Raw genomic sequence first — 21,733 nt, 5'->3', positions numbered from 1 at the left:
CAGAACAGAGCAGCTATTGATGAATCATATTCAGTATCACGCTGCTGTTCAGGGAAGGGATTCATAGCCATACACTCGGAGATGAGAGACCACACCCTTGTCTCTGGGGAGGGGCAGCTCCAGGGAGGAGTCAAGGCTAGAAGGATCATGCAGGATCTGGTGATGAGGGACAAAAGGAAGGAAAGAGAAGCACTGGCTCATCCAGGAGAAGCAAAACTGACCTTGACCCCATTTCCTGAGAGAGAGGGGATTTTAAACTGGCTCTGAACCCCTGACACATCATATCAGACCACCCATTAAAATGAGCACAGACCACCAGACATTCACAAAAAACAGTTAAGCAAACAGAATTAGGACAAGTGAGGTTTATTTACACTCTGAAAAATGCTCTATGACCGTATTTCTCACAGATCCTGACATCAGGAAAACCTTGATCTGCGGCCAGACTAAAACTAAACACCCTCCCTCAGAAAGCAACGACTGACAAGTTGGCTGTGAAAGGATACCAGATCTCTGTATGGGACTGAGGGGTCATAAGAAGAACCCATCCCTCATGTGGTCATCACACGCACTCACACACACACACACACACACACACACACACACACACACACACACACACACACACACACACACACACACACTCTTTGAATACTTCCTGGAAAGCTTTTGTGAACAGCTGACTGGCCTTGCTGAGGGCAGGACTTAGGGTTTAGAGTCAGTCTCTTGGGATGACCATTTTACAAACTCAACAGACACATGTTTTATATTTGTAGTGTTTACAGCAATTTATGTGGGTTTGAACAACAGGGACCATTTGATGGATTGTGCCTGTATTTTCACTCAGTGTTAAATAAATCAACCTCATGTTGCCAATAACTTCAAATTAGTGACTAGACAGCACATGCACATCATATGAATTCTTTTTTAATAAAATATTTGGGGGGAATCTCAATAACAGTGATTTAGTACAGGCTCAAATAAGATTTTGAGTGTATGCAGCGATGTATCTGTCACCATTTGTAAACTTAAAACACATCAACATAAAACATATACATAAAAAATCTAATTTTGTGAATGTATAAAGTACATTTTGGCCTTTCTTTTAGTCAATACTAAGTTTAAAATCCAAACTTTAGAATATTGTATGTACTTTAAGTATCCCACACAGTTTCTCACATTTCTCTTCTTTAAATGTTTACTCAGATGTTTTTCTTTCCCCCTCAGTATTCACATAATCTCAGTTGATTTTTGTGTGTTGATTTTTAGTCTGACTTCTCACAGCTTTAAATATCTGTAAACTTCATTCCACACACTTACTTATCTCATTGACCCTTCTTTGAGCCATAATTTAGTCTTGTTTGTCTTTGAATCACATAAACCTGTCCACAATGAATCAGAGAATTCAGTATTTAACATGGTGTTAGCTCGCCTCCTGTTGGCCTCCACACACACTACACAATGCCCACACAAATCAACATAGGGAGAAGAGAGGTACCAAAATAGGTTTTATTTTACATAAGAACATTGTCAAAACGTGAAAACATTTTTTTTTGCATATAAACCTTTTAAAACAAGGAGACAATGTTTGAATTTCACAGATTGTACAAAATATTGACCACAAAATAATTTTCATGAGTGATTCATACCCCTCTTTTGCATCTTTATTTGAACCCACCACCAAAACAAATGCCTTTAACTACCATTCGGAGGTCAAGTAAACATCACAACATCTTCCAAACACTAGTAGTGTCCGCTGCTTTCTCAGCTAGAGTCTACGAAGAGGGTGCACAATACAGTACGTACACCTTCGCTCTCAAAAAGTCTCACAGTTAGGTTCAAATGGAGCTTTTTATTTTATGAGAATCATCGCTGAATCTTTAAGTCTGGGGTAACCCATTATCATTTAAGGCTCGATTTCTGAATATTGGAAGTATTTCCATGTTTCTCAAACACAAAGCTGAGCAAAATCCAAAAAAGCTCAAACACAATAAGAACTAGCACCAACTTGCATCTTAGTTAAGCCCATTAACATTCATCTTTAAATAGAAAAAAAAGCATGTTTTTAATGTAGTACTGAAACTCGTGTTGTCATATAAAACTCACCAGAGGTTAAGTGTATGTTACTGTTTTAATTAGGAGCTGTGTGTTACCATTAAAATCCTTGAAATGATCTATTTTAGCCAAGAATGAAAAACTTTGCAGTCCAACCATTTTTAAATTATAAAAAAATGTTAACATCAATAAAGGAAATGAACTTTTCTTTACACCATTTATACTGACAGACCAACATCCTCGTAATATTCAATATTATTATTATTATTATTATATTAATAATATTTTATTCTCAGGCACCTACTGTAAATAGATGGTGTGTTTAAATGGTGACTGCATCATAAAAATGGCACCACGCCAATTTTGATTCCAACAGAAAGTGTTGTAGACAATGGACTCTTTCATTTAAATCAGAACTTTGCTTATTATTATTATTAAATCAAATAATTATTTTCTGTTCCAACTTGAGTCATCAGATTCAATTAACAGATTTGAACATGCATAACATATGCTTTCTTTTCTGGCAATTTTAATGAACAATTTTGACCAACACTGAGCAGCTGTTTCATCAAAATAAAAGTCAGTTTCCTGAGAATTTACATTCCAACCACATCTAAATAAGCTGTACAGAGTTGGCAGACAATCGCAGGCACTACTAATCATCTGAATCAAGCCTTTACAAATTTTCCACATGCATGGCCCCGATAATCAAAACCAGATGGAGGAAAGAAAGATGCACTGACTTCTTGACAAAGAACACTTTTACTTCTTCTTCAAGTGGCACAGTTATTCAACTGCTTCCTATATTATTTAACTTTTGACCACTTGATTTATCTTGTCGAGGAAAATCTGATTTTCTTTTTAGAACCCTTTTTTTCTCTCAGTTGGCTTCACAGTAAATTCCACAACGGATGTTAGTGCAGCATCTCGAGTCTTTCTATCACGAGCCACAGGTACTGACACCAAACTATCACCAAGCTAACAGAACAAAAACTACAGTACTACCAATCTAATGATGCTTTATATTAACTATAGAACTATAGAAACTGAAGACACAATGGCATCCCTCCAACTTCAAAGACTTGAGTATCTGTAGAATAGTACTAAACTTTTCTAAATTCAGCCAATTAGAAATGAAGGGGGGAGAGGGGGAGGGCTCGCTTCTCAGTGACTCTGCATAATGCTCTAACTACTGCATAAAACCAATCTTAACTAATCCATACACAAGCAGCATTCGATAAGAGGTTTGATTAAACAGTCCTCACACTGACTCGTGTTGAAAGAGAAGATTTGATGGCACAGAGACGACCAACCTACATTACACACTTGCCAAACCATCCAGCTTTTAATTAGTGTCACCTGTCGATTCCAGTTCAGCTAAACCAGAAATTAATTCTCAAAAATATAGAATTTTTCATCACAGACCGCTCCTCTTGCATACAAACAAACAAACAAACAAAATGGATGCAGATCCAACAGCAAAGTTAAACACTGCACTGGTTGCAAGCACATGTAAATTAGGGCGACTACTTGCTGTCGCCATCCCAGGCATAAGCACTTATTATGCTTTTGATTTGCTTTTTAAACTACGGCATCGTTCTCATTCCTAAAACTTTTTCCAGACTGGAAGATGAAAAACAACATTTCCCTTTTATCTTGCCTTCTTCAGCTTGTTCTTAAATTATCCTTATCTTTCTCTGCCATTTTGATTTAAGACTGAAGTGTGTTGTTCAGCAAACTAGCTGCAAAGCTATCCCACCCATCATCTTCAGTTCAGTGCTCTCCACCTCACAGACAAGAGTCCTCATCAGGTTCTCCTGTCCTGCGTAGAGGCAGAGCTGTGGACTCACTGCCCATCGTGCTTTAAGTCTTGTTGGGGGGGATTAGAGGAGCGTGCAGACTTTGGTGGGCTGCCGGTTCCTTCTACAAACATGGTGGGGATCTCCTGGCCAAAGTAGATCTTACTGTTAGAAGCTATGGCCTGGTACTTCATCAGCTCCAAGTACTCAGGGGTTAACTTCATCTGTAAAGGTTGAGAAGACAGAGAACAGTATGTGAGGATTAGATTATGGTTTATCATTCTTCATGACAATAATGATGTGAATCCTAATGTGTCCTGACAAAGTACAGCATGGCTGGAAAGATCTGGTTCAAAAATGCTTGATGATCACCAGCCAGACATGTACGCGATAGAGATGAGTCATTTTTACCGCTGGGTAAAAGGTGTGGTGTGTTCAGTTCAGCTGTTTTCTGCATGAGGGCAATTTAGTTTTGCTAAAGAGTTCAGTCTAACAGTTAGTTACATTTTTGTCTATTGTGTTTCCTGCTGCAGAGGAAATAAAGTTCCTGTTTATGGGTGCCATCACAGCCCCGTGCTACCATCCTTCACCAGCAGAGCGATCTGGATCACTATACAAGGGAGGTTAAATTAAAAGAATGGTTGTCGGTGAACATTCTATTATTTTGCCTTGAAATGTCTAACCAATCCAGCATTTACATGAAAAGTTGGTTAAAGTTCTGACAGCTGACTTACATCATTAATGTCGGTCAGTTTGTGTAAGGACTCGGATCAGACGGTTATCTCTAAAGAGGAACAGAAATCTGTGGCTGCCAAAACACCCTGTGAACAGCTCATATTATAATATTTATACTGTAGCTATCACAAAAATGCCTTACTATATTAGGATATTATTTCAACCCCACTACATTAGATGTTGTGTGTGTGTTTATGTATGAAACAGCGTCAACACCATTTTATTTTTTTACCCTATTTGATTCAGCAAACTTGGCAGCAGTGTAATATTCTGCATCAGCCTTTGCCTTTTCCCTCGCCAAGAAGGCAGCATCTGAAACAAAGAGACAGTGTTGAATGAGACAGACACATGACGGACCAGTTCATGAGATGCTACCCCGCACAGAAGAAAGCAGAAAGCAGTGAAGCTAACCCTCTATTTCAGAGATCCTCTTCTCCGTCTCCTTCTCCATGACCTTCTGTTGGAAATGGATCTCTGCTACCTGGGCCAGTTTCTGAGCCTCTGAGGGACAGAGAAACAAAAGCATCAACAACTGTACAGGAGGTGGAAGTTAAAGTTTAGTATGGTTACACATGAGTGACTGGAATAGAGGAAATGGTTAAAAATCTCATGCAAATGCAAACCAATCTTTTTTTCTTTTTTTTTTTTTTTTTTTTTACAGTTAAACACCAACGCATTTACCAATAATGGCTTTTTTTCTTTCAGTTTCTGCTTCCTTTTCCACCACCTTCTGAGTTTGAGCGGTTATCAGCAGACGAGTCTTCTCTGCTTCCCTGCAAATATATACACACACACACACGGTTCTCGCAAATGTGACCTAACTTGAACTGAGTGGGTGGGGAACAGGAGAGAATTTGAAACATTCAATAAGACAGTAAATACAGATTTACAAACTCACATGAGTTCAAAGTTCCTCCGGATGGACTCTGGGATCTTTGGCTTGGTTACACGGACTGCCTTTATCAGGACGTTGATACAGTGCAGAGGGGGGAAAAAAGAGAGAGAAAGAGAAATTGACCTTTTGCTCATAGTCAATCTGCAAATAAGCTTTACAGAGAGCTGACCAATCACAATCATTCTTGCCTACAGCAAAACTACGTCTTAGACATGCTTAGTTCTGCAGCTATGCCGTTGCAAACATGCCTAATTATCTTTTCTATCCAGTATACTGCAGCCTGCCTTGAGCGAGCCCGATTCTTCTACAGTAGTTGTCAATGCGATTTGTCTTTCTACTTCCTTCTTTAATACTAATACACTGTGTGTATTTAAATACCTGTATTGTGAGTCCAGGTGCCATCATATTAAGATCTTTCTGCAACGCAGTCTTCAAGTTCTCGTCGATAATGTCTGCAAGACAACAAACAGCAGCTGTCTGAGCACACAACACGCTGCATGTCACATTTTAGGAATTTCAGGAATCAACGCATTACAAGCTGCCGTCTATGTGCTGCATTAAAATGACAATGAACAACATTATTTGTTTCAATACAAAAGTGTACTCACCAAACAACTCAATGTAGACCTCCTGTAGTGTGTGTACACTGCAGAACTGGTTGAGTTCATGGTGAATCTTGTTGAATATTAGAGTTTTGTCATAATCAGCAGTGTAGTTTCTCACAATGTCCACGACTGCAAACAAATAAACAAAGGCGACAGTAAATTGCCAAGCATCTGGGACGGTTAATGAGTCAACGTGTTGCAGGACATTAGACGGTTTTGTACCTGCTAGAGGGACCAGCATGTTAACCACTTCTATCCTGTCAAAATAAATCATCACACCGCCACTGAAAAGAACAAAAAACAAAACAGAAAACTGTTAAATGCCTAATCATTTTTATAAATGGATCAATTTCTCAACAGCTAGATCGATAATCTCAGTTTTACCTTGTTCCACAAGGCACATTCTTGATCTCGTCAGTTTGGAGTGTCGTCTGAAACACACACAGCAAAAAAAAATCTCAAGAATTCAAAACAATCAAGATTATTGTCCGACCATACAGGGTCATACATGTTTTTAGATGTATGTTTATAGAAAGTTTATAAAAGTGCAAGACTAGATAAAGTATACTTGTTATAAAAATTAGGAGTATACTGGGGTGCAGATATTTTAACTCTTATGGAGAGTGTGTGTGTTTTCTGTCTTTTGCATGTCTCGCCCACTCTCCTTATCTGGCATGTGTTTACTGAGGCTGGTAGGGAGAGATGATTAAAAATAGTTTAAGGACAAGAGAGACAGGTTAGGGGAAGTGTCATTTTGGACAAGAAACACAATGTTCATTACGAAGCGGAAAACCAAAAAAGGGAATTGTTAGTGGGGAGATGTCCGAGACAGCCCATTTTGAGAAAATTGTATACGAACCAACTGACAGAGCTCCTCAGGCAGCCTTTTTTTTTGTAACCTCCTTTTGTGTGTTGTGCTGTGAAACGCTCCTTCTTGTACAAGAATAATACATTCAACTTAAACTTTGATACTTTGAATCCAGTCCTCCTTATTCAAGGGTTCTTCCTTAAAAATTTTCATAACAATACTTGTTTTAGATCCAGTGTGTACAACTCTGTTTGCAAAAAAGTTGGCATGTTATGTAAAATGTAAAGAAATAAAAATGCGATATTTATAGAATTTCCTCTTTAAAGCAAACAAAAGGCGATAATGGATTTAATAATAATTTCAGTGGATAAATGGGAATCATTTTTCATAGTTATATTCTTTATGAAACAGTTGCTGTTGCACAGGTCACAACTAACGGAGATCCAAAGTTATTATGTTATTATTATCAGTTATTACAAACGTTTTCTCTTTATTAAAACATTAAGATCAGGTACATAAGGTTTTATTCTAAGCATATTTAGTAGCACAATGGATTTAGCATAAAACCCACTGCAGCCACGGTTGATTAACAACTGTCTGCATGCTGCAGCTGATTTATTTTTAGAAGACACCATTCTGGTTTTCAAGCGCAGCAACTTCTGGTTGACCACTACATTCAACATGTCTCTGCTAAGAGACCAAACTAAATAAATTAATTAAAAAGTTTCAGGGCTGAAAGGTAAGTTTACCTGCACCGATCTGAACGTGGTAATGAAAGGCAGCATTATGTGATATCCAGGACCGTTGGGAGAAGTCAGCAGTGCCCCACCCCTGAAACAAATACACACAAATTATTTGGTCTATTTAAAGAAAGTGAACAAAGCAAAAGGACAGAAAGCTGTTTATTCAGCTGTAACAGTGATCTTTGAGGGTGTACCTTTATATTTTTGTTGAATAATTTTGTCCGTCTCACAGACACTGTCAACAATTAAGGTTTAATATCTGGGCTATGTACCATATTTCATGTTGTAGGTGTAAACTTTAATTTAGTTTATGTGTAAGCTCCCTGTTTTGACAAGTAAAGTTTAATCTTAATCCCTGTTATGGATCTGTCTGTGTCACATTTGATTCATTTGTACAAACACACTTACAAGAGCGTGGTGATGTCCTCTTTGGAGTATACACATATCTCAGATAACATTTCCATATCCATGCTGAATGTATATGTATCATTATCAGGAAACAGGCCTCTTACAAATAATAACAAGGGTCAAGTGTCAACAGGCGCTGTGATACCTGTAGTACACAGCAAGGTGTCCTTCCTCTATCTTGTGAATGGAGGAGTGCAACACGATGGCCATTACTCCTGCTATTGCAGCAAACACTGCCCCTACATGCGGCATCGTCATCCTCACCTAGAGGCAGAGAGAGAGAGGGAAACATAAACACACTGCAGTATTTATACAACATTATGTACTCGGGGCACTGTTACGCCTGCGATCGCTGTCAGCAGCAGTTACCACTTTGTTAGGTATAACAGCCGTGCGATAAATAAATCCAACCTTCATGAAGGTTTTAATGTTCTGATTTGTTGAAACCGTCCTAGACAGGTGTTGATTTAACTTTATGGATTGTGGTTTTAAAAAGCTTTTGTTTTAGTAAACGCCTGTTACATCAGTAGAGATACACACCGTGTTAAACACCATGTCATGTGTGTGGCTTTGCACATTCAGGTTATCTTTAGTACATGTAATGTATCCTGACTTCAACACAGGTGCACCCAGGTCAGACACCTGAACGCAACACAGTCATGTAAAAGTAGCTCACTTCAAACATTTAGGCGAGTTTTAAAACAGTTCACAGCTTAACGAGACTGCTTTAACACTTAAGGTTGGTGTGTGTGGTAATAATAACGCAGAGCAGTGAGTTACAGTCAGCTGCTGGTGAGAGAGTAGCACACAGTTGTTAACAGCTAGCGCAAACCTGCACGATCAGCTCGCTATTAACATGGCAACGAGCTTATCTTCTGTCTAATTTCAATGAATCCGCCAGGCTGAAGGCGTGAGCTGACTCACACATGTTCACAGCGATAGCAAAGACACACAGACACACACCGTCACCTAGTTACACCCGGGTTAGCTTAGCTCAGCTAGCTCCCATTACGGGGTCAGTTTCCTTTAGCTCGATGCTAACGTTAGCCCGCCGCGCTACCAGCGCACAGTGACCGAGTAAACTCACCTCACACACCGCGCCGAGGCTAAACTGTCAGTATGTAGGCGTTGAAATGGAAAAAGGACTTGTTTGTGATGAGTGAAATTACCACTGTGTCGATGCGTCTTCCCTTCTTCTGGTCGTACTGTCCCGTCCCCCTCACCCCGCCTCCCACGGGTTTCGCTCTCGCTTTTACTCGTTGTGTTATGATGCCTTCAGGTGCAGTCCGGTATTCTTCGTTTTTTATTATTATTATTATGGCATCAGTGAGGAGAAAGGAGAAGATAGATAGTAACATTCACAGACAAAAAGATCAGCTGCCACATCTCTAGGATCTAACTATCCCATCAAAAGCTTTACATAACTCTAATTATTAAAGGCTTGCAACTGTTTTGCATCTTGTAGTTCAATACTAGTACTAGCACAATATTTACTATTGTACATGCATGCAAGTCTGCATACAGTATGCAGTGCAGTTCACTATTTGATGCAAGATTAAAAGCCACCATACAAATGTGCTAAAGGCCATTTGTTTTACAGTATCAATGTAAAAAACACACCTTTTTAAAATGTGTTTTTAGTGCACTATCTTATATTGTTTTGATGATTTAATGTTCTTCTCTGTAAAGTGTCTTTGAGTACCCTGAAAAGTGCTTTTAAAATAAAATGTATTATTATTATTAATGTATTTTTATTGTAAAATTTAAAAATGGAAACTTCTCTTAACATTAATGAATGATTAAAAAAAAAGAAAAGTGAACGAACTTAGAGATATATTACATTTTCAATCATAATAAATTAACATCATCCTCTCAAAACAATGAAAACAGCAGATTTTTTAACTTAGCTGCACATATGTCAACTTTTCCCCCCTATACGGCGCCCCTGTTCACAGTCACAAATCATGTTTAAATGTTTTACTTTTAGGGACACACACCACCAGCAACTTCGTGGAAGTGTGACTCTTAGAGAACACTGCCATTGTTTTCTAAATTATTCTATATATATGTATATTATTTTGATTACAGATTAAAATGGCAAACCATTTGAATAAATTTACAATTTAAACTTGGGATGCAAAACCTTTGCACACCTTACCTATTTTTAAGCCTTGAGCTCCCCTCAAAAAAAGTTTGTGCGAGCGACCGTTTAATACAAAAAGGTTTTTTTTCTTCTAAAAAACTGCTATAAAAATATTATATGTGAATATTTTTCACTTTCACTGCATTAAATCTTTTGACCAACTTCAGTCCTAATCATAATTATCAAATTTTCATCTATTTCATAAATAATTTAACCCTTTAATGCCATTTTGGGAATATGAACCCACATGATAAAAAATACAAAATATGAACTGTAATTTTTTAGGGAGGATTATTACACCCTTGAATATGTCAATAATTGGGTTATATACCCAATATACCCAGTCCGACTTCCCTACAAAAGGGCCTTGAGTTCATGCTGCATACTTATGATGTTTAGACACGACAAAGAACAAGGCTTTCTGGTTTATCCAGTATATGTGAATGCCTCTGTGAATATATTTTACATTTTGGTGTTGTATTTCTTATTTTACAAATCTTAAGTGGGCATACTGTACTGTGCATGTTTTATTCAAATGTACAAATAAATAAACCCACCACTACAAATAAAACTGCTGCTCAAACCAACAATATTTTTACACTGAAATTAAACTGACAGAAACGTTTTCAAAAATAGACACTAATAAAGGAAAATGCCAGGAGCCTATCTCAAATTACAAACAGTAGATGAATAGTTAAACATAACTTTTTATTTTCAACACTTAGTGATAAAAGTACTGTAGTGTATCATTATTTCAGTGTCTGGTATTCACCTCAGATACTAAACTAAACACCCTACTTGCTGATTTAAATGTGAAACTTAATACTCAGACAAGTCCAGTATATGAGTCAACCAACAGCTGAAGAAGCAGCATTGATTTGCATACTGTGTATTTTGTATAATTTCCAAATAATGTGCCACATACAAAACAGGATACTTCCTCTTTTAGTGAAAAGTCCTAACTACACAGCCTTAAACAGCGCCAGTCACTTAATTTTTGTAGCATTTATTTATGTTATTTTATGCATATAACTCTTGTTTGTCCTCCTTGCTGTTTAGATTTCAGCAGCTCTCGAAAGAATTTTGAACCCTGGGTCTTATAAACAAGCAATTTCCTGCATGGTGAAGAGAGTTGTCTGGTCCATGTGTGAATGTGAATAACCAAATACTTTGAGAAAAGACAAACTAACTCTAAGGAAATCCAGTTAAACTGCTTAAACAAAGACAAAAAGATGGTGTATGTGCCATACATTTATAAAATTTATTCACATTCCTTCATGCAAAGTTTATCAGCAGCAACGATTCACTCTAATCAAAATTACCAGTGAAATAAATAAAATGTTGGTTACAGCTGGAAACATCTTTTAAAATTCAATATTATACATTTAAGTTAAAACAAGAATAGCTTAACACATCATGCTGTTCCACACACTGTCTTACAGCATTACATGTATGTAAATTACACAGTATGGAATCACAAACCTTTCAGATAGTGTAACTCTGATAAGGCACTTTTTACAGTATATATCTTCAACTCATAACACTGCATCTTTGGTCGGTTTCTATAGCTTCTGACTTTGGCCTTTCACCGCTCCATACTGAGTCCAGCTCCAGTCCTGCTCCTGGAGAAAGGACAAACACATTACTGTATTACCAAACATACTGTTCTTCATTCTACCAAAGACAATATATTTAATATTCAAACGGATGACCTTTACTGTCATTTGTAAACACACACTCATTCTGAATTTAATGGATACTGTATTTGTTTACATTTTACTTGTAACCATATTGTACATGTAATGTTAACAAATAATATTTACAATAATCAATCAGATTTTTTACAGATTCCTTCTCTCATGTCAAACTGAAATGATGACGAGTGTGTCTATGCAAGTTGTTCCTTTAAGGGGATCTATTTACAAGCACCAACACATTCCCTCATACCAGTATGCCATACCATGACGCTGTGCTCCATGTCCTGGGCGGTGTCTTGCAGCAGAGAAGTCAGTTGACTCAGATAACGCTGATTCTCATCCAGTAACTGAGGAACAGTTTCACTGAAAGGCACAAAAGACTTTAAATTAAATGTACATATGTATATTGTGAGAGAATAACAACCCAACCAAGATGCACTCCACCTCTCACACAATAGATGTTCGGATTGTACAAAAAGAAACAGAAGAAATATTATCTTTCAGCACTTCAGGGCTCCATATTATTATCTTAAAAAATATGCATGTACAGGCTACTAAAGTACACAGGGTGACCTCTTGTGGAAGCTTTGTGATTACTACAAAAACCAGCAGCTCATCGTTCAACTGATTCTGCTATTCCCTTTAATACACAGATACAGATACAACTGAACTCTGTGACATAGAGTTGAGATTTATAAACGTCTTACCTGTCAGCAGAATGATGCACGAGTGACTCTGATGGAGAATTACTCTGGGCCTAAATACACAACCACACACTCTGTTAGCTACAGTATTATCTGACTTCATGCCTCTTTTTGTCTGTTATATACTCACACAGGCAATCTTGAGGAGGTACCAGAACTCTTTCTGTCTCTTCATTTGCATCTGCATCACTGCTGCCTCTGCAGTTTTTATGTTCCCTACTGCCTTCTCCAACTTAGGGAACAAATCAACAATGCGTCGCTTACACACCAGAATTGTACTACAGGAGAAGAGAAAAAATAGGAAAATCACAAATGTCACACACACACACACACAAACAGAAGGATGTAAAAAATAATAATAATAATTGCTGAACTTTGCATTATTCTGTGCATATAAATTACCTGAGGTGAGTGTACAGGTCTTTCAGCACCCTGTCCTGGTTCTGAACTGTCTGGAGTATGGTCCTCACCATGTCAGAGCTGTCACTGTACCCATGTGGAGGGTCAGGACCTGTACGAACACACACTTCTATCATCATACAAGTAGTATCACCTGCCATGTACATGCAAACACATACTACATGCCATCATAACAATGAACACATTTGTTCAGTCAATCCTGCACATCTTCCCAGCCATCCTATTTATTTGTTATACAACTGAATGGTATCCATAGCAACAAGCATAATCAGATTCAGCAGCTCTGTAATTGGCTACAGACAAAAAAAAAAAGCAGAGCCCCTATTACCCGTGTCCACTGAAAAATGTGTCAAAATTTGTACTAACTTTTGCATTTAGCTTTCAGTTGCTTGTAGAGTTCAATGGCCTTTACCTCTCTGAAAAAATACAAAGAAAGAGAGAGAGAGTGAGTACACCACTTATTATTTAAGAATAGATTCACATTTTTTCAAGTCGGTTGGAATCTGGTAGGAATTGGTAGCATGCTCCATCAACGAGAAACAACAGACAAGAAAAGTTTGGATTGCCCTGAGCGCACAGGTGGCAGGAATGGTCAACATATGACTGTATGAGGGCTTAAAACAGGTTCCAGGTGTCCATTTATACATTGACACAATATTTGGTGGCTGTAATATAATAAATTCCCCTGTTCATACTGTCCATTGAAAGATTTCTTCCATGTGTCTAGCGGAAGTGGCTGGACAGTCAGTCCTTTCAAAATAATATGAACATTTGGAACAATTAAGGCAATCTAAAACTGTTTAAATGTACATTTGGCCATCTGACTATTGTTTTAAGACTTGAAGTTTAAGGAAGTGATTAAAGTGTAAATATAGCAGAGATACTTACAGCTGTTCCATTACATCCCCCTGTCTCCTCGCAAATGGACTCCTCTGCAACTCCACAATTTCAAAATGTACAGCCACTATCTCTTCATCCAGATATCCCACATCTGCAACCTACAGCAGGGAGACACCATTAGCATGTAATGTTTTTAAATAACTGTAAGTAAGTTTGTGTTGAATTGCTATGAATTAAACTGTCCTACCTTCATAAACCCGTCAGCCTTCTCTTCATTTTCCTGCCAGGTCTTGAGCAATTTTTCTGAAGCTTAAAAAAAACATAAAACAAAAACCGATAACTCACTTTAAGCTTCACTAATGACTTTTAATTATATATCACAGCAGGAGATTAACATCCACTCACAGACGCCGGTGTGTCTCTGCTTGGTGTATTGCTCAAGGTCATGCTGGATGCTGGTCTTAAAAAAAGCCAGTTTGGCCTGGAGCTGCTGTGACTGGGAGAACAGCAGGTTCTTGTAGCGTGTTAAGTTGGTGTTGTAACGCAGCAGACTCAATCTACACAGACACAAGCATAAGGTAAGGATGTTTCAGCATGTGAGTGCATGTATATACGTATGTGTGTGTGGTTGTGCACTTACATGGCAGCTCTCTGTCCCCGGTACAGGCGGATGTAGTCCTCCTTCAGTCCACAGATGTAGCTGACTGCTTCCCCCCACACCTTTCTCAGTGCAAACAGTGGGAGCTGAGTCTTAGTCTCCCTAACTGTGACAACAAATAGTTCCCAAAAGACACACACAATTATCACACACATTTGTACAACAAATTCAAAGAGTTTGCTATAACTAAAGTATTTTGGCCTAAAAACATAAGCAAAGATCTCACACCAGTCTTTATGACCAAACACTAAACTGACAGGAGAGGAGCTATAAATCTCACAAGCTGTTGATGAAATTTATTCATTTAAACAAATTAATTAAACATTTTTGTCAGTAGACTTTCAGCAGGTAAGCAGGTAAGACATTGCAGCACTGTACACAGTTATATATCTCACCGATAAAGTTGACACTGTCTGGCAAAGGTCTAGCAGTCAGTGGTCCAGAATACTTGGTCAGGCTCTTATCGAACAGGAAAACTATGGAGCTATCCCAGCCTTGCTGAAAGCAGAGAGCAAGTTGAACTGTGGATACTATAGTGTGTGTGTATGTATGTGTGTGTGTGTGTGTGTGTGTGTGTGTGTGTGTGTCTGTCGTATTTATTTAAGTAAATACAGTTGATGGCAAAAAAGTGGTTTAAAAAACTCCATTGGATTTACCAGAAATAACGCACACAGTGAAATGCAGAATAGACAAAAACAACAACAAAATAAGTAGGTCTTCTGCTGCGTATGTACTTGTGGCTGGGTCTGTTTGGCATTAAATGTTCTTGCTTACGTGTGTCACATACCAATCCATCTGGCAAACAGTGTGAGGGCGGTCTGCGTGGGTCGAGGGAGATTCCCGTCTCCAGCAGCAGCTCTTGACTCAGTGGGGAGATGTGCGTCTGAGTGTGCGTCTCCAGACGAAGCTGCAGGGAGTGTAAACTCTCCTCAGCACCCAGAACTAACGAGTGCAGCTGGGCTGACGTCATGTCCAACACATGAATCACCTGGTGGAGTCAAGGAACAAAGTGCAGGGGTTTGTTTTGCATACATAAAACCATAATGGCACTCAATTAAATCTGGCTTAAGTGAGTCTAAATACAGACAAAGTTCATGTTACCTTCATGCTGAGAATATTCTGTAGTGCTGTGTAGCAGTACGGCTTGTTTGTCTCAGGATCCAGTCCTCCACCACGTGCTGCAGGGTCCCACAGTAACAACATCTGCAGGAGAGACTCGGTTGGTTCCAGCAGCGGCCTATAAACGCGCACACACACACACACACACACACACATACACAAAGGTTAGATATAAGTTGATGAGGGATGCCTGACTGATGAAAAAGTGTTTTTTTCTGTCTCTACCTGCTGAGATTGTTGGGATATGGAAGATGTGTGGAGAATCTGACTTCTCCGTTCATGTCCTCCACTGCCATGATGTCTTTGGGACCTTTGTTCTTGACTTTACTTGTCCTACAAAAGCAGGAAAACACACAACCAGAGACAACTGAGAATACACCAAACTGAAGTATCAAGTATCATTATATACTGAGGTAACACTCTTACATCAAAATTTAAATGTAACTTTTTACTGTGATTTATACATAAATATATAGTGTACAGACATTCACTATAGTATTTAAGATTATAAGGTCTTCCCAATATGTGTGTGTGTTTTGCAATATACTGAATATATATTTCAAAGTAATGTGTTTTAATGTGTATGTCAGAGAATACAGACAAAAAGTTTATGCTGCTGTGCTCACCACTGTACAGGCTGCATGTGGTGTAAAAAGGGGCGAAAGCCACAAGTGCATTCAAAGATCACTGTCCCAAAGCTCCAGTAGTCCACAGTTTTAGTGTAGGGTTTACTCTCAAACAGCTCTGGAGCCTGTAACACATGTGGATAGATTTATAGAGCAAGATTTCAAATCTTTTTAAAACAAACAAACAAACAAAAGTTACAGTGCAATGCATTACTTATTGACCACTTACCAGATACTGAAGAGTTCCAACAAAGGATGTACAGAGGCTGCCCTGATCCAGGTCTTTTGCATAACCCAGATCTATGAGTTTATGGACAAGCTGGAAAACCGAATTTCATAATGAGAGCAAGGCACAAAAAAAAGCATGGGCTGCATAGGCATAGGCTGTATGTCTATAAAGAAAAGGAAGTGAGTTCACCTTCCCATCAATCTCCTGCAGCACGATATTTTCTGGCTTTAGGTCTCTGTGAACGATCTTATTTTCATGGAGATACTGGATACCAGAACCTGCGTTTATAAAAAACAAATCATTCTATATGCATCACACATTTACATGTGATAACAGTGACTTGCTGTCAAAGTAAAAGCTGTTACCAATGTCACTGATCAGGGAGAGGACTTCACTCTCCTTTAGCCCACAGCAATTTTCTGGTTTATTCAGCACCTAAATAAAAAGATATAGAAGTTAATAGTGCAATGTTTGAAAGGACTATTAATAGTTTAAAGTCTTTATAAAATACCCACTTGGTACCTTGCGTAGGTCTCCTCTTGAGCAGTACTCCATGGCCAACAGAGGTAAGTCATTTATAGCAATGGAGCTCAACTCTTCAGGAACTTCTCTGGCCTGAACCACGTTTACATGGTTCAGCCTTTCATAGAAAGAGAGACAAACATACAGCAATGATTTGACAAGAAGAAAATGTACGATGCAATTTGCTCATGGGTTACTTCAGGAACACAAGCAGATGATTCACACTCACTTCTTCATGATCTGAATCTCTCTGCTCCAGCGGTCTTTATTGTTCGGGTTCAGCTCCAGGCGGCACAGTTTGACAGCAATCTTCTCTCCCGACTCCTGCTCCGAACACAGACAGGGAACAGCACCAAGCCAAGAATAAATTTAGATCCGGGATTTATGTTCTCATCGGCATGCAGGTGGATGACACAACTCACAAGATGCTGGTACAGGTAGACATGCCCAAAGCCTCCCATTCCAAGTCTCTCCTTCATCTCCCATGAGCCACACTGCTGGCTCTGTTTGAGTGCAGTCGTCATAGTGTGAGGTCTGCTGGAGCAGCTCGGCAACAGTCTGCTAGAGACGTCGGCAAAGAAAGAGCCAAAATAATAAATCTGTTACAGCTCGGAAACATTATGGACCACACAGTAGATTTAGACTTCTGTTCTTCAGGCATTTTATTCATCCTCTATGGAGGAGAAACAGTGTTAAATGATTCACCATCCATTTTTGAATAACCACTTCTCCCTAATCAGGGTCACAGGGGGATGGAGATAATCCCAGCTAGCACTGGGTGCGAGGTCTGTGAAGGTCGTTCTTCTTCGGGATGGGTTAAATCTGGGGCAACTAAGCTCTCTTTACCTTAGGTGGGATCTTTGACCTCGTCAACAATGGCCTGGTCAATATTCCCACCTGAGCTAAATACCTGGATCTCTAGAGGTGAAACATCTTCACAGATCTACAACAAAGTACTCCGGCTTCCTCCAACAACCCAAAGACAATAGATAGATAGATAGAAAGATAGATAGATAGATAGATAGTTTATTGTCCTTACAAGGACATTTGTTGCTCCCATCTGTACAAAGCCTCAGACATACATACATAGATACACAGACAGATAGAGACACCACAACATAACCACAAGAACGGACATTCAATACAGTACATTTATCACATTTATTCACCCTACATACTTGCACTTAATAGATTCATTGGTGACTCTAAATTGCCCACAGGTGTGAATGTGAGTGTGAAAGTCAGCCGGGATGAGCTCCTGATGAGGATAATAAACGATCAAACACAAATGTTCTTACTTTTTGTGCGTAGTTTAGATGGATGAGAGAATATCACAAATGTCAGTAACTTATTTCCAACTCTGTTTAACAGGCTGTAAAATCCTAACAAAGCTATTTCACAGTTGCTTTCTGCATTAGATTCATATTCATATTCCAGTTTTGCACATAGATTTTTGTGTTTACCTTAATGAATATATATTTTTTTGCTGCTGCAGGAGCCCAGCTCTTGATCTTTAATCCTCCTCCTGCTCTGCACTGCAGTGTTTGCTCTGTAGCATTAGCTGTGCTAATACACCCAAGGTTAAGAGCCTTTAGTTGTTGTTGTTGTTGTTGTTGTTTTTGGATGTTAGGCTCCAATGAGGACACATAACTCAAAGACACTCTGACTATACTGACTTAAAAAGTCCATTAAAAGGCAACACCTCGCCTCACAAACACGATGAACTCACCTGTGCAGAAGGTCAGAGTCTACAGACGACACTTAGCTCACTTTACATGTCAGAACATTGTTGCTTCAAAGTTAGCTAACCGTGTTGTTGTTTACGGTCCGTCTGCGTCTTTTAGTGTTAAAATAAAAGAGCCGAAGCGACTGCTATACCTTCACACCTCACAGTCCATCAAACACGACCTTTAAGACAAAGGTTATGTTGAGTTTTTGTTATAGTTTAGGCTGTAAAGCTGTAAAAAAAAAGACAGAGACGAACAGCTCGATATGTGCACAAAGTGAAAGTGTAGTCTGACAAGCAGACGGTGTTTGTGCGCATGCGTGTCTCGGCAGCGCAGCGGACATGCTTTCTGCAGGACTACTCCCTCCGCTGGGATTTCCCCTCCAGCCCACTCACGTCAAAATGAGCTGACAAAGTGTAAACTGTTTATTTAAAAAAAAAAAAATCCTGTGACCAAAAATGCAAGGAGCAGCTCAGAGCCTCTAACACTTTTTCAGGGTCTTATCTTGTTCACTAGATGGAGCCACATGCGCAGAGCTGAACAGTACTGATAGTGGCACATATGAAACCAATAAAGATGTGTGTTTTGTAGTTGTAGTTAAACGGATGCACTGAGATCAAGATCTCGTTTCAAGAGAGACCTATGCACACACAAATAACACTAATAAACAGAGGAACTCACAGCAAACACATACAGAGAAGATTATCCATACAGAAAATCATTATTTATATAGAAACATGATAAAGATACAGTCTTATACAATTATAGATACTGATATACAGATGTAATACAAGAGATATGATTGTATATAAGGTTTAAACAGTATATCAAACAGTATAAAACAAACAATAAAGAAATAAGGAAAATCCATTCATCCATCCATTATCTGTAACTGCTTATCCTCATCAGGGTCACGGTGAGGCTGGAGCCGATCCCAGATGACTTTGGGCAAGAGGCGGGAAAAAGTGGACAAGTTGTTAGCTCATCACAGGGCACATAGAGACAAACAAAATAAGGAAATTCAATTTAAATAAATTAATAAAATGAAGTAGAAGTACACTCTACACCTAGTTACTGAGTAAAATCTAAGGCATAACTATGAGTTTAGGTCACAGGTCAGAAGCATCTACGTGTAAGGTGTAATGTGAGAGGTCACCAAATCATATTGTGTCGTGAGAGTCTGTCGTGTAATATACATTTATTCTTTTCCTCATGTAATGTACTGGCACATAAACACATGCTGTGGGAACTGTTGTGTCTTTCCATGGCATAAGACAGGAGAAGAATTGTTGCTGGGTTTTGGTGAGCTTCCTTGAATAATTGATAAATGTTCTGGGTATTCATATATTCTCAAAGGAAGTAATTTTGGGGCATGTTATGAAGCTATAATAAAGTGTTGGATTTTAGGAATGGCACACTCAAGGGATATGTTAGGATATATGTTGTGTGTTTTCAGCTTGGGATAGTGAAATTTATGAAGTATTTTAAATTAAGAGACAGTGTCTGGCATTGTTTGAGCATTTGTGATTTATGTTAACTTATGGTAATTACGTTTACCAGTGCAGCCTTATAGATAACTAATGTACAGTGCATCCTCTTTCTGATTGTTAAAGTGGACCATCCCGCCTTTTCATATGGGATACAATGGTGAGTAAAAACTGTATCAACTGAGAGGCCAGCAAACAAAAGATGAGCTGAGTCAGGAAATGTGACGACATCCTAATAGTGGTCAGTAAGAGCTGATGCAGTGAAGATCAGTCACTATTAGTAACAACAAATCATCCATTTTTCTCTGGAACCTACAGATGTGAGGTGAGACACGTATTAAAAAAAATGTGCAAACTAAGACTTATTAACAAAGCTGGTTCTTGGCTTCACAAGTGTTCAGCTCTAACTGTCATATCTGATAAGACTTAAAAAAAAAGGGATTTGAGTTGTGACCTGCTTCTGCATTCTTTCCTTCCTCAGTGTAATTTTTTCATGTTCAAACTCACACTGCCTACAGACGTAGAATTCAAGCTTCTACATGTTTGAGTACAGGATGTGACTAAACCATATTTGGAGGAGACTTATTGTATCAAAGATTATTGTTACTTTTCTTCAAACAGAGGAAAGAAGATTATTTTATTTAATAGAGATAGAGGATTGACTTCATCCCAAGTCTACATTCTTCTGTAAAAAGAGGATATGTCATCTGTTCACAGGAAACACGTGCTTGAAGACACCACCCACCCCTCTATTGTAACTACTGTCCAGACAGGAGCATGTGAAACAAGAGACTCAAGCCAACATGACAAGATAAAACCCTCAGGGTTGCAGCTGACTTCACCACAAATGTCCTGGGATTCCCTGGATTGGGTTATTTCTGTGTAATACCTAGTTCTTCTTTTGATGAAACACCTGTGTTGGAAAACATGAGACATTTATCAGAGAAGGCTACATAGAGCCAATAAATTAATTGATTGCTGTTGAGTCATTTCATGCTTCCTCACTTGACATCATGCACGTTTTACATGCTTTTTCCATAAAAATATCCGGTCCATTAAGCATTACACAGAGGTGTCATATCTGGTCTATTGTCACATCAAAACAGAGGAAATGTGAGTAACACCGGCGTCAGAGGTTTTAGTCCAGAAATCCCCATGCCCAATTCATAACAATGTCTATTGTTTTAGGGGAAGTTGTGGTACATTATAAGTATAAGATGTGCAAAAAATGTAGAAATGTCTTGAAAGGCAGCAGCTCTGTTATTCAAATCTAATTTAGAAGTTGATTAAACTCACTAAGTTGGTTTTTAATCTTTTTTTATATGGGCTTGATTAATGACTGTATGTGCAAAACTTCAATGATTCAAGAGGATGTATACTGTAAGTTAGTATACAGGCAGTGAGGTCAGCCTAAGAGGAAATTACATCAACTTTAAACAGCATCATATATTTATTGTTAAAAATCTATTTATGTATTTAAGTTCTGTGATCTTCTGTGCCATTAAATAACCTT

The 21,733-nt window shown here is 38.5% G+C and overlaps 2 protein-coding genes across 5 annotated transcripts; both read right to left on the bottom strand.

The window, feature by feature from the left end:
- Nucleotides 1–1,495: 1,495 nt before the first annotated feature.
- On the bottom strand, nucleotides 1,496–9,388 carry erlin1 (ER lipid raft associated 1). 2 transcript variants are annotated; one of them, XM_010745196.3, is made up of 12 exons: nucleotides 9,218–9,388; nucleotides 8,194–8,312; nucleotides 7,647–7,728; nucleotides 6,474–6,520; nucleotides 6,312–6,373; nucleotides 6,093–6,218; nucleotides 5,863–5,936; nucleotides 5,488–5,546; nucleotides 5,271–5,362; nucleotides 5,001–5,090; nucleotides 4,822–4,901; nucleotides 1,496–4,078 (listed from the first exon to the last, which is right to left on the bottom strand). In XM_010745196.3, exons 2-12 carry the CDS (start codon nucleotides 8,304–8,306, stop codon nucleotides 3,902–3,904), a joined length of 1,002 nt encoding a protein of 333 aa, XP_010743498.1. In that variant the 5' UTR covers nucleotides 8,307–8,312; nucleotides 9,218–9,388; the 3' UTR covers nucleotides 1,496–3,901. The 2 variants fall into 2 exon arrangements, with proteins under 2 accessions (XP_010743498.1, XP_010743499.1); XM_010745197.3 differs by having other exon boundaries at nucleotides 9,136–9,283.
- Nucleotides 9,389–11,433: 2,045 nt separating this feature from the next.
- On the bottom strand, nucleotides 11,434–19,061 carry LOC104930409 (inhibitor of nuclear factor kappa-B kinase subunit alpha). Of its 3 annotated transcripts, none has more exons than XM_010745193.3 (22): nucleotides 18,736–19,061; nucleotides 17,429–17,567; nucleotides 17,236–17,330; nucleotides 17,007–17,124; nucleotides 16,850–16,919; nucleotides 16,674–16,762; nucleotides 16,485–16,574; nucleotides 16,256–16,380; nucleotides 15,855–15,962; nucleotides 15,612–15,747; nucleotides 15,298–15,498; nucleotides 14,906–15,008; nucleotides 14,493–14,616; nucleotides 14,258–14,409; nucleotides 14,100–14,161; nucleotides 13,901–14,010; nucleotides 13,379–13,428; nucleotides 12,995–13,103; nucleotides 12,723–12,870; nucleotides 12,596–12,645; nucleotides 12,152–12,251; nucleotides 11,434–11,813 (listed from the first exon to the last, which is right to left on the bottom strand). In XM_010745193.3, the coding sequence occupies exons 2-22, from the start codon at nucleotides 17,528–17,530 to the stop codon at nucleotides 11,754–11,756; spliced, it is 2,202 nt and encodes a 733-aa protein (XP_010743495.2). In that variant the 5' UTR covers nucleotides 17,531–17,567; nucleotides 18,736–19,061; the 3' UTR covers nucleotides 11,434–11,753. The 3 variants fall into 3 exon arrangements, with proteins under 3 accessions (XP_010743495.2, XP_019115130.1, XP_010743497.2); XM_019259585.2 differs by having other exon boundaries at nucleotides 17,429–17,564; XM_010745195.3 differs by lacking the exons at nucleotides 17,429–17,567; nucleotides 18,736–19,061 and having other exon boundaries at nucleotides 17,000–17,124.
- Between the last annotated feature and the right edge of the window lie 2,672 nt (nucleotides 19,062–21,733).

This window comes from Larimichthys crocea, chromosome III (genome assembly GCF_000972845.2).
Source record: "Larimichthys crocea isolate SSNF chromosome III, L_crocea_2.0, whole genome shotgun sequence".
NCBI classification, from domain to species: Eukaryota; Metazoa; Chordata; class Actinopteri; family Sciaenidae; genus Larimichthys; species Larimichthys crocea.
This window is presented reverse-complemented; position numbering and strand designations above follow the sequence as displayed.